This window comes from Phyllosticta citribraziliensis (genome assembly GCF_038025025.1).
Source record: "Phyllosticta citribraziliensis strain CPC 17464 chromosome Unknown J3D65scaffold_5, whole genome shotgun sequence".
Lineage (NCBI taxonomy): Eukaryota > Fungi > Ascomycota > Dothideomycetes > Botryosphaeriales > Phyllostictaceae > Phyllosticta > Phyllosticta citribraziliensis.
The window spans coordinates 793,647-806,298 of NW_027117342.1; the positions used below are offsets into that span (position 1 = coordinate 793,647).

At 53.9% G+C, this 12,652-nt stretch overlaps 7 protein-coding genes across 7 annotated transcripts; 4 read left to right on the top strand and 3 right to left on the bottom strand.

The window, feature by feature from the left end:
• The first annotated feature begins 7 nt into the window (after nt 1-7).
• J3D65DRAFT_621561 (chromosome segregation protein Spc25-domain-containing protein) lies at nt 8-1,155 on the top strand. The gene is made up of 2 exons (XM_066799972.1): nt 8-349; nt 394-1,155. Exons 1-2 carry the CDS (start codon nt 121-123, stop codon nt 936-938), a joined length of 774 nt encoding a protein of 257 aa, XP_066655990.1. The 5' UTR covers nt 8-120; the 3' UTR covers nt 939-1,155.
• J3D65DRAFT_621563 (putative ATP dependent RNA helicase) lies at nt 902-3,027 on the bottom strand. The gene has a single exon (XM_066799973.1). It carries the CDS (start codon nt 2,705-2,707, stop codon nt 1,076-1,078), a length of 1,632 nt encoding a protein of 543 aa, XP_066655991.1. The 5' UTR covers nt 2,708-3,027; the 3' UTR covers nt 902-1,075.
• Nucleotides 3,028-3,163: 136 nt separating this feature from the next.
• Nucleotides 3,164-4,923, top strand: J3D65DRAFT_621570 (uncharacterized protein). The gene is made up of 5 exons (XM_066799974.1): nt 3,164-3,279; nt 3,340-3,637; nt 3,680-3,928; nt 3,991-4,287; nt 4,333-4,923. The coding sequence occupies exons 1-5, from the start codon at nt 3,250-3,252 to the stop codon at nt 4,737-4,739; spliced, it is 1,281 nt and encodes a 426-aa protein (XP_066655992.1). The 5' UTR covers nt 3,164-3,249; the 3' UTR covers nt 4,740-4,923.
• J3D65DRAFT_621574 (arginase family-domain-containing protein) lies at nt 4,924-7,217 on the top strand. Its single transcript, XM_066799975.1, has 10 exons — nt 4,924-5,325; nt 5,484-5,574; nt 5,770-5,834; nt 5,888-5,929; nt 6,096-6,246; nt 6,290-6,313; nt 6,358-6,379; nt 6,425-6,693; nt 6,739-6,834; nt 6,897-7,217. The coding sequence occupies exons 1-10, from the start codon at nt 5,050-5,052 to the stop codon at nt 7,001-7,003; spliced, it is 1,143 nt and encodes a 380-aa protein (XP_066655993.1). The 5' UTR covers nt 4,924-5,049; the 3' UTR covers nt 7,004-7,217.
• Nucleotides 7,218-7,327: 110 nt separating this feature from the next.
• Nucleotides 7,328-7,863, top strand: J3D65DRAFT_551385 (putative progesterone binding protein; the record flags this gene model as incomplete). Its single annotated transcript, XM_066797036.1, has 4 exons — nt 7,328-7,442; nt 7,495-7,532; nt 7,580-7,637; nt 7,688-7,863. 4 exons carry the CDS (start codon nt 7,328-7,330, stop codon nt 7,861-7,863), a joined length of 387 nt encoding a protein of 128 aa, XP_066655994.1.
• A 610-nt stretch (nt 7,864-8,473) lies between these two features.
• On the bottom strand, nt 8,474-9,055 carry J3D65DRAFT_667016 (uncharacterized protein; the record flags this gene model as incomplete). Its single annotated transcript, XM_066802986.1, has 2 exons — nt 8,474-8,702; nt 9,051-9,055. 2 exons carry the CDS (start codon nt 9,053-9,055, stop codon nt 8,474-8,476), a joined length of 234 nt encoding a protein of 77 aa, XP_066655995.1.
• Nucleotides 9,056-9,968: 913 nt separating this feature from the next.
• J3D65DRAFT_322908 (uncharacterized protein) lies at nt 9,969-12,342 on the bottom strand. The gene has a single exon (XM_066795356.1). The coding sequence runs from the start codon at nt 12,313-12,315 to the stop codon at nt 10,063-10,065; it is 2,253 nt and encodes a 750-aa protein (XP_066655996.1). The 5' UTR covers nt 12,316-12,342; the 3' UTR covers nt 9,969-10,062.
• Nucleotides 12,343-12,652: the final 310 nt, after the last annotated feature.

The following is a 12,652-nucleotide window of genomic DNA, read 5'->3' on the forward strand; positions in this document are numbered from 1 at the left end:
ACTTTTTGCTGGGCCTGACGGAGCTACCGCTTTACCGCCGACGCTAACCCGCAACAGGATGCAAAGTAAACAATCGTCAACACCACCACAACACCTCCACGACATCACCAAACTACCACCATGGCTGCCACCTTTGAACCGTCCTTGTCTACCAGCGCCATGCGCGCGCCATTTTCCGCCGATGCGCCTTCCATGGCCGACTCCTTGCCGAGCATCAACTTTGGCTTCGACGACTTGCGCCAGCGCATGAACAGCTTTACCGCACGCTTCGACGACTTCATCGAGAAGGGTCGAAAGAGGGTACTGGCGGAGCGCAACCAATTCCGCTTGAGCATCGCCGAGTTGCAAGGTAGGTTCCCGCAGACGGTAGAAGACCGAGCTAACAGGACGCAGAGGACGAAAGGCAGAAACAGCGCGACATTGAAATCCTCACCCTCAAATCATCGACGCACCAACAGACGCTCTCCAAAGAGTCGCAAGAAACGGCCGAGATGAACAACGCAATCGCCAACCTGAATGCGCGCCGCGACGAACAAACTTCGCGTCGCGACCTGCTCAAATCTCAGATTGCCGACGTCCAGAAACAAATTGCAGCAAAGCGCGATGCACAAAACAAGCACGCTCGCTATTTGGATAGCCAGGCTCGATTCAACGTTCCGGAGCTCGACTTCTGGGAGAATTACCTGTGCATGCGGATTGAGGGCGCGGGCATGGACGACCGGCTCAAGTTTGTCTATACACATATCGATGAGATGGATTGGGAGAAGGAGGCATGGTTTGAGTTGGACATGGGCAGTAGGGAATACCGCATAACTCACTTGCGGCCAAAGGTGGAGACGGAAGAAGTGGAGAGGGTACTGGAAAGATTGAACGAGAACAGGGAGCTGTCAAGCTTTTTGAAGGGGATGCGAGAGGTCTTTGTCGAGGCTATGAAATAGCTACGACGGCGTTTTTCTATCTATTCGTATTGTAGTACTTGGGTGCGTACTCCAAAAGCCACCCCTTTTCAATCTTGGAAATGTCCCGGATAAAGGTTTTGCTACCAGTCTCCATGATTTCGTGGAAAATGACCCAATCAGCTTTGCGATTCTGCAGGTGTTAGTGGGATCAAAAAGGAGTTGGGCAAACTTACAAACATCAAAGACGTTGGATGCGCATGCAAAGTCATTCCTCCAACCGTCTTAAAGGTGCCGTCTGGTTGCATCCTCGCGGCGTGCGCAAAGAACCCAGTTGTGAGACACTTTCGAATCTGCTCCGCCTTGTCGGGACCACCAGCCCTCAACACGCCGCTGCTCAAACTCTCAGAAACATCGATTCCGAATCTTTCAAGATATCTCCGCAGCTGGTTCCGAACACTGACGGCTCGAGTCATTGACTTGTAGTTGAGGTAGTTGTCTCTGCACCATTTGGCCTCCTTCTTTCCCTTGGTGACAAAGGCCTGGTAGGCGTTGAGGAGAGTCAAGTGATCTCCTTCTTCGACGGCAAATTTGCGGCGTGCAGTCTCTTGCGCCTTTTTCTGACCTTCATGGTAGAACCACACATTGCCCTGCAGACTTGTCATGGCGGCAATGGATAAGATCTCGCTCAGACATCCAAAGGATGACGCGGTGAGCAAGACTTTTGCCGTCATTGGCTCAACGGCCAGCTCGGCCATGCGCGTCCCCAGTGGCTTTGTCAACTTGGCAAAATCATCCAAAGCGCCAAGAGAGTAGAGAAGCTCCAAAGCGCGGATGATGAGCTCGGCGGGAGGGGGCGTCAGGTAATCGAATCGCGCAATGTTGTCGATTCCAAGCGCCTTGAGTTGAAGTATCGTCGGTGCCAAGTTTGATCGTTGGATCTCGGGAACCGTGGCGTCTGGCAAGGATTCATAGACTTGCTCGGTGTAAAGGCGGTAGCATTTTCCTGGCTTCGTCCGGCCTGCACGACCAGCACGCTGGGTGGCAGATGCTTTTGAGACTGGTGTTGCTGTCAAAGTCTCGATTCCGGCAGTCGGATTGTAGGCCTTTAGCTTCACAAATCCGCAGTCGATGACGTAGACGATGCCCTCGATGGTCACGGATGCTTCGGCAATGTTGGTTGCTACAATGACTTTGCGCGTGTTCTCGGCCGCGGGCTCAAAGACGTACATTTGCTGGTCTGTAGAAAGGCCGGCGTAGAGAGGAAGCGGCTGGAGCTTTTGGGCGTTTGGGTTCAGAGATGCGGCGCGATCTGCGACCATTTCGATCGCGGTTTCGATTTCTTCTCGTCCAGTGAGGAATATCAAAATGTCGCCCTCTGGCTCTTGGGTGTGAATGTCAAACACCGTCTTGACGGCTCGCTCGACGTAGTCCTCAGCGGGCTGCTCCAGATAGTGTATGTCTACGGGATACATTCGACCTTCCAGGCTGATGATCCTGCCAGTTTGCTCGTCATCTCCAGCAAAGAAATTGAGAAAATCTTCTGCTTGAAGCGTTGCACTGCTGACGATGATGCGCAAGTCTGACCTCTTTTTGCGAATCTTTTTCAACAGTCCAAGGAGAACATCAGAGCTGAGGGAGCGTTCATGAGCTTCGTCGACCATGATGACAGAGTACCGAGAAAGCAAAGGGTCCACCAAAGCCTCCCTCAGGAGCAGACCGTCGGTGAGGAATTTGATTTTTGTGGCCTCGGAAGTCACATCTTCAAATCTAATCGAGTAGCCGACTTCTTGACCCAGATTGCACCTCATCTCATCAGCAACTCTAGCGGCCACCGTCGTGGCAGCCACTCTCCGAGGCTAAACAAAGTTAGGGCAGTATAAGTCGGAGTAAACGAGGCCAACTGACCCACCTGCGTAACGGCGATCGACTTTCCCTGACGAGTCCATCCTGCTTGGTCCAGGAATTGAGGGATCTGCGTAGTCTTGCCGCTTCCCGTGTGGCCGACGACAATGGTTACGGGAAAAGTCTCGACGAGGTAGAGCAGACTCTCGCGATGACGAGCAATTGGCAGGAGGGAGGTCGGCTTGTACAGCGAAGGAATAAAGGAGGAATCGTCCGGGTCCATGGCGACAGCGATGTCAGGAGATGGATCCGTGTGTGATGGCGGAGCGGACAGGGCGGGCCGGGACCGGCTAGCGCGCCAAGCCCGTTGGCCAAGGTCAACGTCATTGCGTCGCGGCGCAGGAGTCCAGGCAACATCTACAGCTCGTCCTGCTTCCAACTCCCAACACCACTGCTCTCGGTCGGCTCCTCACACGTTTCATGCTCGCTTGCCGATTCTATCGCCACCATGTCCGAGAAGTCCGCCACCGAAAAGGCTGTGAGTTGCGCGCATACCACTTTCAATATTGTGCAAGAGCCCAACGCTGATCTGCGACAGAATTCAAAGCCAGAGTCGCCTACGACCGCACGCGAAATGGACTTTGACGATGATGTTCCAGACTCTGCGACGCAGGAGAGGGAAACCAAGTCCCCCCCTCCCAAAAAAGTCAGCTTCCAAGACGCTCCCGACGACGACGACCCCGCGCCCCCTCCCAAGCCTCCTCGACCCATGAGCCCCATGGCGCAAGCCGAAGCGACGTTGATTGAGGCTTTCCCGGATACCGATCCAAAGGTTATCAAGGCTGTTTTGGTGGCTAGTGGAGGCAAGGTCGAGCCAGCATTTAATGCTCTGTTGAGTATGTTTTCCGAACATGACCAGGAAGTCGCTAATTCAGTAGGCATGTCGGACCCCAACTTCAAGGCTGACGATGTCCCTCCTCCGCCACCTCCTCGTCCTGGCTCAGGTCGCACACAGCTGGAGGCCGACGAACTCTACGCGCGCCAGCTCGCAGAGCACTACCAAAGCACCGGCGCGCCCGCGGGATACGGTACTCGTGGGAGGGGTGATCCGCCTGTCGGTCAACGCAGACAGACGGATTTGAAGCCCAACGAAATGTACGACGATCGCGAACATAGCTTCTTTGACGGTAAGAGGACCATAACTCCAGTGTGAAGAGCAACCGCTCAGGTTCCGGCTAAGATCTCGCAGACGACCTCCCGGTAATCCAGGAGAACATCAAGAAGGGCTTTCTTGAGACGCAGACAAAGGTCAACAAGTGGATCAGCGATTTCAAGAAGAAGTTGGATGGCGACGAAGAGGAGGAGCCAGTGGCTGGATCCTCGAATCAATACAGGCGACAAGACTTTGGACCTTCACAATCTGATCAACTTCATGGCATTCGCAAGAGTGCGGAAGGCAGGCGGAGTGCGGACCGCGAGAGATATGATGCAGACCCGCGCGTGCTGAGTGACGACTTTTCTGGGCTCGAGCTGAGGGACAATGAGGGTATGGAACCAGGTGTGCTGTTTACAATGCATGCTGACAATTTAGGACCGCACTCTCGTACCAACCGACCGACAGCCAATCCCGACCTCTTCAAGCCTACACCCAAGCCTCCGCAGTCCGGTCCCGTTGATGAAGTCGACGCGATCTACCGCCAACCTTCACCGGTATCCAAGACGAAGAAATGGCAGCCCTTGACATCGGTAGCGCCCAACCCAGAAGCCGATGATCACGATCCGTTCAGCTTGGGCGACAGCGACGACGAGCAGGAAGCGAAGACCAAGGATTTGAAGTCGGAGGACAGCGAGAGGTTGAAGAAGGCGGCAGCAGAGACGGAGGCGAATGGAGAGGGAAGCAAGAGTCCGCCTGGAGAGGCGATCAAGCCTCACGAAAGGAGTGGAAGTTCGGGTCAGCAGGACAAGCTGGCTACGGAATTGTTGACGGACAAGAAATGATGGAGGCGGAATTATATCCCAGCGATGGAGCAATGAATGGAGATTGATATATTAAGTTGCAAACATTGTGCACTTAACTGCCAAATCCATGTTTTTTGAGGGTCCATATGGGGTCGACCTGCCTCTTTGGGTTTAGCTCAACAAGACGTAGCAGAGGAACGGAAGGTAACAGCGAGCGGGGACTATCCATACTCCTCCGCATCATTGACACAACGTAGCTTGTCAAGACTGATTTATCTATATCTACAGCACATAAAACACCCCTCATCCAAAAGCCAATTTCAACAATCTTGTCCAGTTCAAGTCCAACATGGCCTCAACAACCCTGCTTTTTCTGTTCGCAGCAACGTCAACAGCACGCGACATTGCCTTTCCCCCGCTCTCTCCTCTCGGCTTCCAACAAAACCCGCTGCTCGGCTCCAGCGGCGGCAGTCTCTTGGGCGATGGCATCGGCGACGCTCCGTGGGCTGGCTTGACTACGTTTGCCAATCTGCCGCACGTGCATTGTTTAGCTGGCGCGGATGCGGAGGAAAAGGAGGAAGGCGAGGCGTTTGATATTGCGGTTTTGGGTGCGCCGTTTGATACGGTAGGTTCATTTTTTTGGGCGATGTACCTTGGGGTGTCTGGGCTCGAGGTGGAATAGACCACAGGAAAATTGGAAAGTCTTCATGACTTTGAAGCACACATTGGGATGGAGACGGGTCGAATTGCTTCCTTTTTTCAACCACCAGACTGATGAAACAGGGAGTGACGGCAAGACCAGGAGCGCGATATGGGCCTACGGGAATACGCCTTGGCTCGAGAAGGCTGGGAGTGGGGTACAACATCTACACTGGTACGTACCTGTCAACGACGAATCCCGCGTGCAAGTCTCGACAGAGGCATGGCGGCGCCTGACGTGTACTGCTACATTACACGGCCCAGGAGTCCTGCATGGCCTTTGAGTCACATGCTGAGAAGAGTCGGACCTGCATATCCAAAACATCTCGTCAAGAAATGCAAGAAACGTTTGCTGATGAACATTGTGCAGGCGAAAGCACCTACAACACTTGGGCAAGGATTGTCGACTGTGGCGACGTGCCGTTGACGGTCCTGGTAAGTCTCGTTGCATCTCATCGACGAATCAACGTTGTTGACTGCTGCAATAGGACAATACTGTTGCACTGAGACAGCTGGACCGGGCGCACAAGGTGAGTGGCCTCAAGTACCAATACTTTTGTCACGGCACGTGTGGGCGCGAAGGAAATTTCCGTAGGCGTCGATCTGGCGTAGCCTGCGGTAGACGCGCCTTGCCGATGCCGTGGCATGGTTTGGACAGTCCAATCGGTTTGCTAGCCTAACGTGTGACGCACGTAGGTCGTTGCGGCTCGCAAGACGAATGCCAGCAGTTACACGACACCAAGGATACTCACTCTTGGCGGCGATCATACCACGACATTGTCAGCGCTGAGGTCCACGTCGGAGAAATGGGGCCCGGTGAGCGTGATTCATTTCGACAGCCACCTCGGTACGTGAATCCAGATGGTATCGAGCAGGCTGACCATTGGTAGATACGTGGGATCCAAAAGTCCTAGGTAAGGAGTCCGAATATTCAACATCCGTAGCTAACGGTGCACAGGTGGCGGAATTTCCCACTACGCGTACGCAAAAAGTTCCTCGATGCAATGGCGCTAATGAATCTCCAGAGGTGTAAACCACGGAACTTTCCTCCACATTGCACACGAAGAAGGATTGATCCGCAATACGTCAATCCATGCGGGGATCCGAGCTCCAGTTTTCAATCGCCACAAGGACTTGGGTAACGACGCTCGATGTGGGTTTGAAATGGTCAAAGCACGAGAAATTGACCGCATCGGCATTGACGGCATCATCGAACGGCTAAAGGCCAGAGTTTCTGGAAGCAGAGTCTACATCTCTGTCGACATTGATGTCTTGGATCCAGCTTTTGCGCCAGGTGAGTGAGCCTCAACGAGTAGGAATACCAATCTGATTGGTTCAGCAACGGGCACGGCGGAGCCCGGTGGATGGAGCACCCGGGAACTGTTGAGCATCCTTGACGGCCTGACCGGGCTGCAGGTCATTGGTGCAGATGTTGGTAAGTCGGCTGCAGCCTTCCAACGTGCACAGACAAACGGTGTGACTGACGACCTCTTGTAGTTGAGGTTGCTCCTGTGTACGACAACGTGGGAGAGCCCACTACTCTTGCTGCGGCACAGATTGCCGATTCGCTGTTGACCCTGATGGTACAAACACCTGTAGGTTGAGGGGGACTTCAGCGAGGGACATTTGGCGGGGTAGAAAGATCTCAAATAGATGAATGCATGCCGTTTGTTTGTTCAATGCACGCGAGATAATTCGGGATGCAAGGACTATGCTTTGTCGATTGAAGATGAGGTTGAAGTTGACAGGGAGGATGCATTGCTGGCAGTCGGTCCCGACCAATCACATCTACCAAAAGTCCTGGCCGGCCAACCCCACCTCGGGACAGCATCTCCAGCTGGCACCGCTCCTCGAGTCAACATCCTCAACCACAAAAGCAACATACACCACTGTGCAACCCGAAATTATTCATCATGGCCGACAACGGAATGAGAGACGCCAACCACGCCGAAGAGCCCAAGCGCTTCGAGCCAAAGAATCCCGTCCAGCTCGACCCGCCTAAAGACGATCCCATCACCCCCGAGTACCTGGCCAAGTGTAACGGTAAGGCCCATGCGTGCGCATGATGATCATGGCGGCTCTGATGCAGTTGCAGGTACGAATGAAGGCTTCCCGACGCTGGTGGCAATCAAGGTACGAAACCATCCTTCATTTTCTACTGTGCAACTGACATGGCCAAGGGCACCGTCTTTGATGTCACCAAGAACGAAGCCTACGGTCCGAGCGGCCAGTACAAGGGTAAGAAGCCTGATTACCTCCAGTTGCTCGCCATCTGACAGCCAGCGCAGTCTTTGCTGGCAAGGAGCCCAACCGCGCGCTAGCCCAGTCCTCGCTGAAGCCCGAGGACTGCGTGCCCGAGTGGGAAGACTTGGCCGACAAGGAAAAGACGGTCCTCGACGAGTGGTTTACTTTTTTCAGCAAGCGCTACAATGTTGTTGGCAAGGTGCAGCGTGCCAATCTGTGAGTAGTCGCCATAGTTTCAATCAACTGTGTCTGCCTTGCCACTCGGCCTAGTTGTACGTGAGACGGCTTACCAGCGTCGATTTGAAGGGCCCCTTTGCAATCGAGGCAAGTTTCAAAGTTGCAATCTCAGTTATTCACCGACGCCGCTTTTTGCATCGTCAGCCTCGTCCTGTTGTACTTTTTGGCGTCATGGTTCCAGAGCAAGTCTGAGCTGTAGTCTGAAGAAAATTGCCGCAAGGCTTTTATCAAGAGGTACGTCTGTACTCAAGTACAAATATCGTATTACTGACATTGCCCAAGCACGTCTGAACACACGTGAAAGTCTGATATTTTGAACAACCACGCTGACGTACCATCAGGTCCAAACGAATAGAATCCAAGCTGTAGAAGTACCCAACCAAATGGCAACTCCAAACGCCCTCATCCAAATTGCCCGCTATGAAGTGCTTTTGTTATAGTGTAAGACGAAGAAACCACAAACAACGAGCCAGCGCAACGAAAAGCCGTGACAGCGCCGTCCGAATTTTGCGCGGCATCCGCCGGAACCCCTGCCCTTAGCCAAATACCCTAAGAGTCCAGCTTTTGTCCCTCGTTCCTCCAGTCGCGCTCCCTCACATGCGTCGCTGGTACGCATCGCGCGGCAGGCCGGCGTCGACGCAACCTCCGCAATTTTCGTGCGGCTGCCGCCACTCGCGCTTGATGCTCCACGCGCCGAAGCACTGGTGGTTGGGGTCGTTGCGCGCAAAGTGGCAGTACTTGATGAGGCGCTTGTAGACGTGGCCGCAGTTGAAATGGATGGCCTCGTACTGGCACATTTTGTGGTGGATGTGTGAATTGAATCTATTCCTGTCAGTACTGCACTGCGGAAGCTGGATGGTGTCTGCTGTGTCCGCGCGGGTGTCAGCTGTCATCGACATACCGTATGTAGTTTTTCGACGCTCTGCGTGAGCAGTGGTGGCTTTGTCAGCTGTCGAGAAGGAAGCCGTCCGTCGGTCCGTCGCAAGAGCACGTGTTGTGAGGGTGCGAGCACAAGGGGCGACAGTTTTTGTACTGGTAAGAGAGTGAAGGTAGGACTTGTGCGTTTGAAAACGCTCGACTCCCCTTTTTATATTCCCCCAATCCTCTGCCAATCCCCTCCCCGATCTCATCTGCTGCGTGGTCCGGGGTCGCCTCCTTTCGATTGCTCACATCATGCTGAGCGAGGTGCGCCGTGTCCTATCAGGCAGGAGGTGGAGCAAAGGACTGTCGACAGACCATCCAAGCAGGGGTCGAGTTTGGCGCGGGATCTGGGGGAGCCTGCCCTGCCTGCCATGGGGCCTGGATGCCTGCGTGGCGGGAAGAAGCGTTCTCCTTGTCTTGATTAGTACCGCTGAAGCCCGGCGGATACTGGCAGCAGCCGTGGAGACACGAAAGGGAAAGAAACTGGGATCTTTCTTGAAGACGCTCCTGACGTGCCGTGACTATTTAGATGAAGATGCCTGGTGAGTCCGAGCTTTCGTGTAGACCTGTGTCCTGGGTGACCATATGCTGTGCGCCGGCCTGTTGACCGTCCTGGCAGACGTGAGGTCGTCAGGGCATGCTACGCATCACATATTGGACATTGACCCATATGGTGTGCAACGACCAGAAAAGACGTTGTAAGGCGAGCTTTGACAACCTGCCACAGCATCTGAAACCGATTGGTTTGCTCTTTGCATGTTGCAAACTTTTGCTGCATGGCGGCAGAAGCGCTTCGGCACGTCCATACAGGGGCAAAGACGCTCCTGTACGGAATGGGAATTTCGTGCATATAGCTCCGTGCAGACGGCAGCGGACCGGTGGCTGGGCCGGGCCGCCGGTCAATCCTTGAAGGGTTCCAGTTCGTCGAAATTTCTTTGGTTGCACCGTTGACATGTGGATGGCTGAGGGAATTCACTTGAAGATTTCCAACGTTGCTTCGATGATGAACCCCAAGACTGTGCGGAACCAGATTGGTTTCTTCAAGCCTGTCGTCACTTAAACGAATCTTTATCTCTTGCACAGTTCACAGCCTTTCAAAGCTCCCCGTTCCACTGATGCTAGGGCGGTGCTACCTGGATACATCACTCGTGTATCGTGGTATTCGCACTGACAGTTGCTTGACGGCGCAGAAAATCCGATTGGTATCTTGATGCTTGCAGGTACATTGTTCAACGTATTCGCCCACTGTTCTACCGCTTCCTCAGGCCTTGCCCTTGTTGCGAGCTCTACGCAATTGCCTCTTCCTGGCAATGATGCGCGACGCCTTGGCAAGTTTCTCGTCTTTCGACGCAGACTCCTCTGACTTTTTTGACGCACCGTCGTCATCACCCGCCCTCTTGCGCTTGCGTGAGTCCTTGTCACCTTTTTTGAAACCTCCCTTCTTCCCCTTGCCATCCTTTCTCTTTGACCGAGAGTCTCCCTCCTCGTCTTTTTGTTCAGCCTTCTTTTGGCTCCGCTCGTACATCTTCTCCTCCATTTCTTTCCTTCGCTGCACGACTTGAGCGTTCTCGATAGCAAACTCGACAATCAGCCTCTTCTTTCTCTCCTTGACATCTTCCGGAGACAGCTTCTTGCCCTTGCTGCTTTCAATGGCCGTGTAGTCAACCTCGTGACAGTTGAGCCACCGAAGACCCATGAGCGCATTGCGGTGCGTGTAGTACTCGATGAAGCCATAACCTCTGCTGCGACCGGCGCCGGAATACTCGTTCACCTTGCTGCCCTGCTTGTCTTCAAACACGATTTTGGCTTGCCTGACAATACCCTTGCCCCTCGATTTCCTCAGCTTTTCGGCCTCCTTCTGCTCTTGACCGTCTCTGACGAGCTCTTCTTTGGACAACGGTTGGCGCTTGCCTTCCTTCATGTCCGTGGAGAATCCAACGACGGCTTTACGGGCGAGCTGCTTGAGGTCCTTGGAAGTGATGGTGCGGGGAATGTTGCGGATCGACAGACGAGTCAAACTCATGTGCAGGGAAGGATTGCTTTCAATGAGCTTCTTGCGTTGCTTGGTACTGTCCTCACGCAGCTTGACCTCGGCCGGGGGCAACAGGTTGTACATGGGCGAGTTGGTTGCAATCGTGCCCTCGGAGAGTAGATAGAGCCTGCGCTTGTCCTTGTCGCGTTTGTAGCGATGCTCGACACCCTCCGCAGTAAACCTTTCGGCCTGCGTTCGGTCGACTGCTTGCGTGATGTTCAAGACGCGGCCGTCCATGGTGTACTTTCCAGTGGGGTCGGCGTCCTCGTTTTGAAGTACTGATTGAGCGACGGCTGGACCGGGCTTTTCCTTGGAGGCCATTCCCAGAGGATTTCTCGGTGCAGCCTTGAGACAGTTGATGGCATCCTCCTCATTGTAAAAGCAGACGAAACCAGTGCCTTTGGGCTTTTCCGTGTCTCGGTCAATGACGATTCTCGCGTAACGGACAGCTCCAAATTGTTCAAAGTGTTCCACCAAGTCTTCATCCACACACGTGAAAGGTAAGTTCCGTACGAAGAGGGTTGTATGGTTGGAGTCGCGTTGGTGTCGTGGGGCTTCCTCTTCGACCTCGTCGAACTCTTCATCCAATCCCTCGTCCTCTTCGTCTTCATCTTCGTCTTCATCCACGTCCGACGAGACTTCATCCTCGTCTTCCTCTTCACCCGACGCAGCTTCCTTGTCTGAGTCGTCGGCCGCCTCATCAGTTTCAGCCTCCTCTTCCTGAGCGTCTTTTTGAACCTTTTGCCAAGTATCCTTGTCGACAGCCCAATCCACAGCCAGTGTTCTGCCGTCAATTTCCTTGCCGTTGATGGCCTCCAACGCCTTTTCGGCATTCTTCCGACCGCGCAAAGTCACAAAGCCATATCCGGCAAGCATGCCGCTGGCCTTCTTGGGGAGCGAAACATTCTTGATCTTGCCATAGCTCAAAAACAGCTTGGTCAGTTGTTCCTCCTTCTTGATGCTCCACGGCAGGTTGCGAACGATGAGCTTGCTCTGACTCTTCAGCGGATCCTGCGCTTGGTGCTTTTTGCCCTCCTTCGAAGGAGTAGCAGCCCCGGTTTGTGGGTCACGGTGACGGTGTTCCGCGACTTCGACGCGAATCTTGCGGCCTTCGACCTCCGATCCGTCGAACTCTTCGCTCGCGCGCTGAGCGTCTTCGGCGTCGGCAAAGGTGACGAAACCATAGCCCTTGCACTGTTTGGATTCCTTGTCAAGGACCGCAACGGCGTGCTTGATGGGGTATGATTGCGAAAAGAGCTCGGTAAGGATTTCGGAGGTGACGGTGGCAGGGAGTCCGCGAATGAAGAGCTGGCGACGGTGTTTTACGGCGTTGGGGTCGTCGGCAAGCTTTTGCTCGGCCTGCTTTTGTTTCTGGTCTGTTGGAGTCGACTTCGTAGAGATTTCAGGCGAGTCATCGGTCGCGACGGCAGCGATAGCTTTGCCATCCTCGGAAAGACGTTGCTTCTTGCGGTGGGGACCCATGGCGGCGAATGTTGTGTTGCAGACTGGTGATGGAGGTCGGAAACCAAAAAAAGTTATGACCGGAGTTTTTTGCCGTCGGTCGCCGCCTTGAAGAGCCCGTGCATCAACGCTCGGACCATTTACAATCTTGACCAATGATCTTGTGTCCTTTTGCACTTCATCTTCTGCCCTCCTTTCGCCATCAAACGAGAACCAATTTTTGCACTGCACATCTGCATCAGTATCCCTTACATTGTTTCCACATGCGAGGCTCTATGACAACAGTTGAGGAGCACGACAATATGAATTGAACCCAGAGGGATCCAGAGAGGCTTTTTATGCTCTTAGTCGCTCTGAC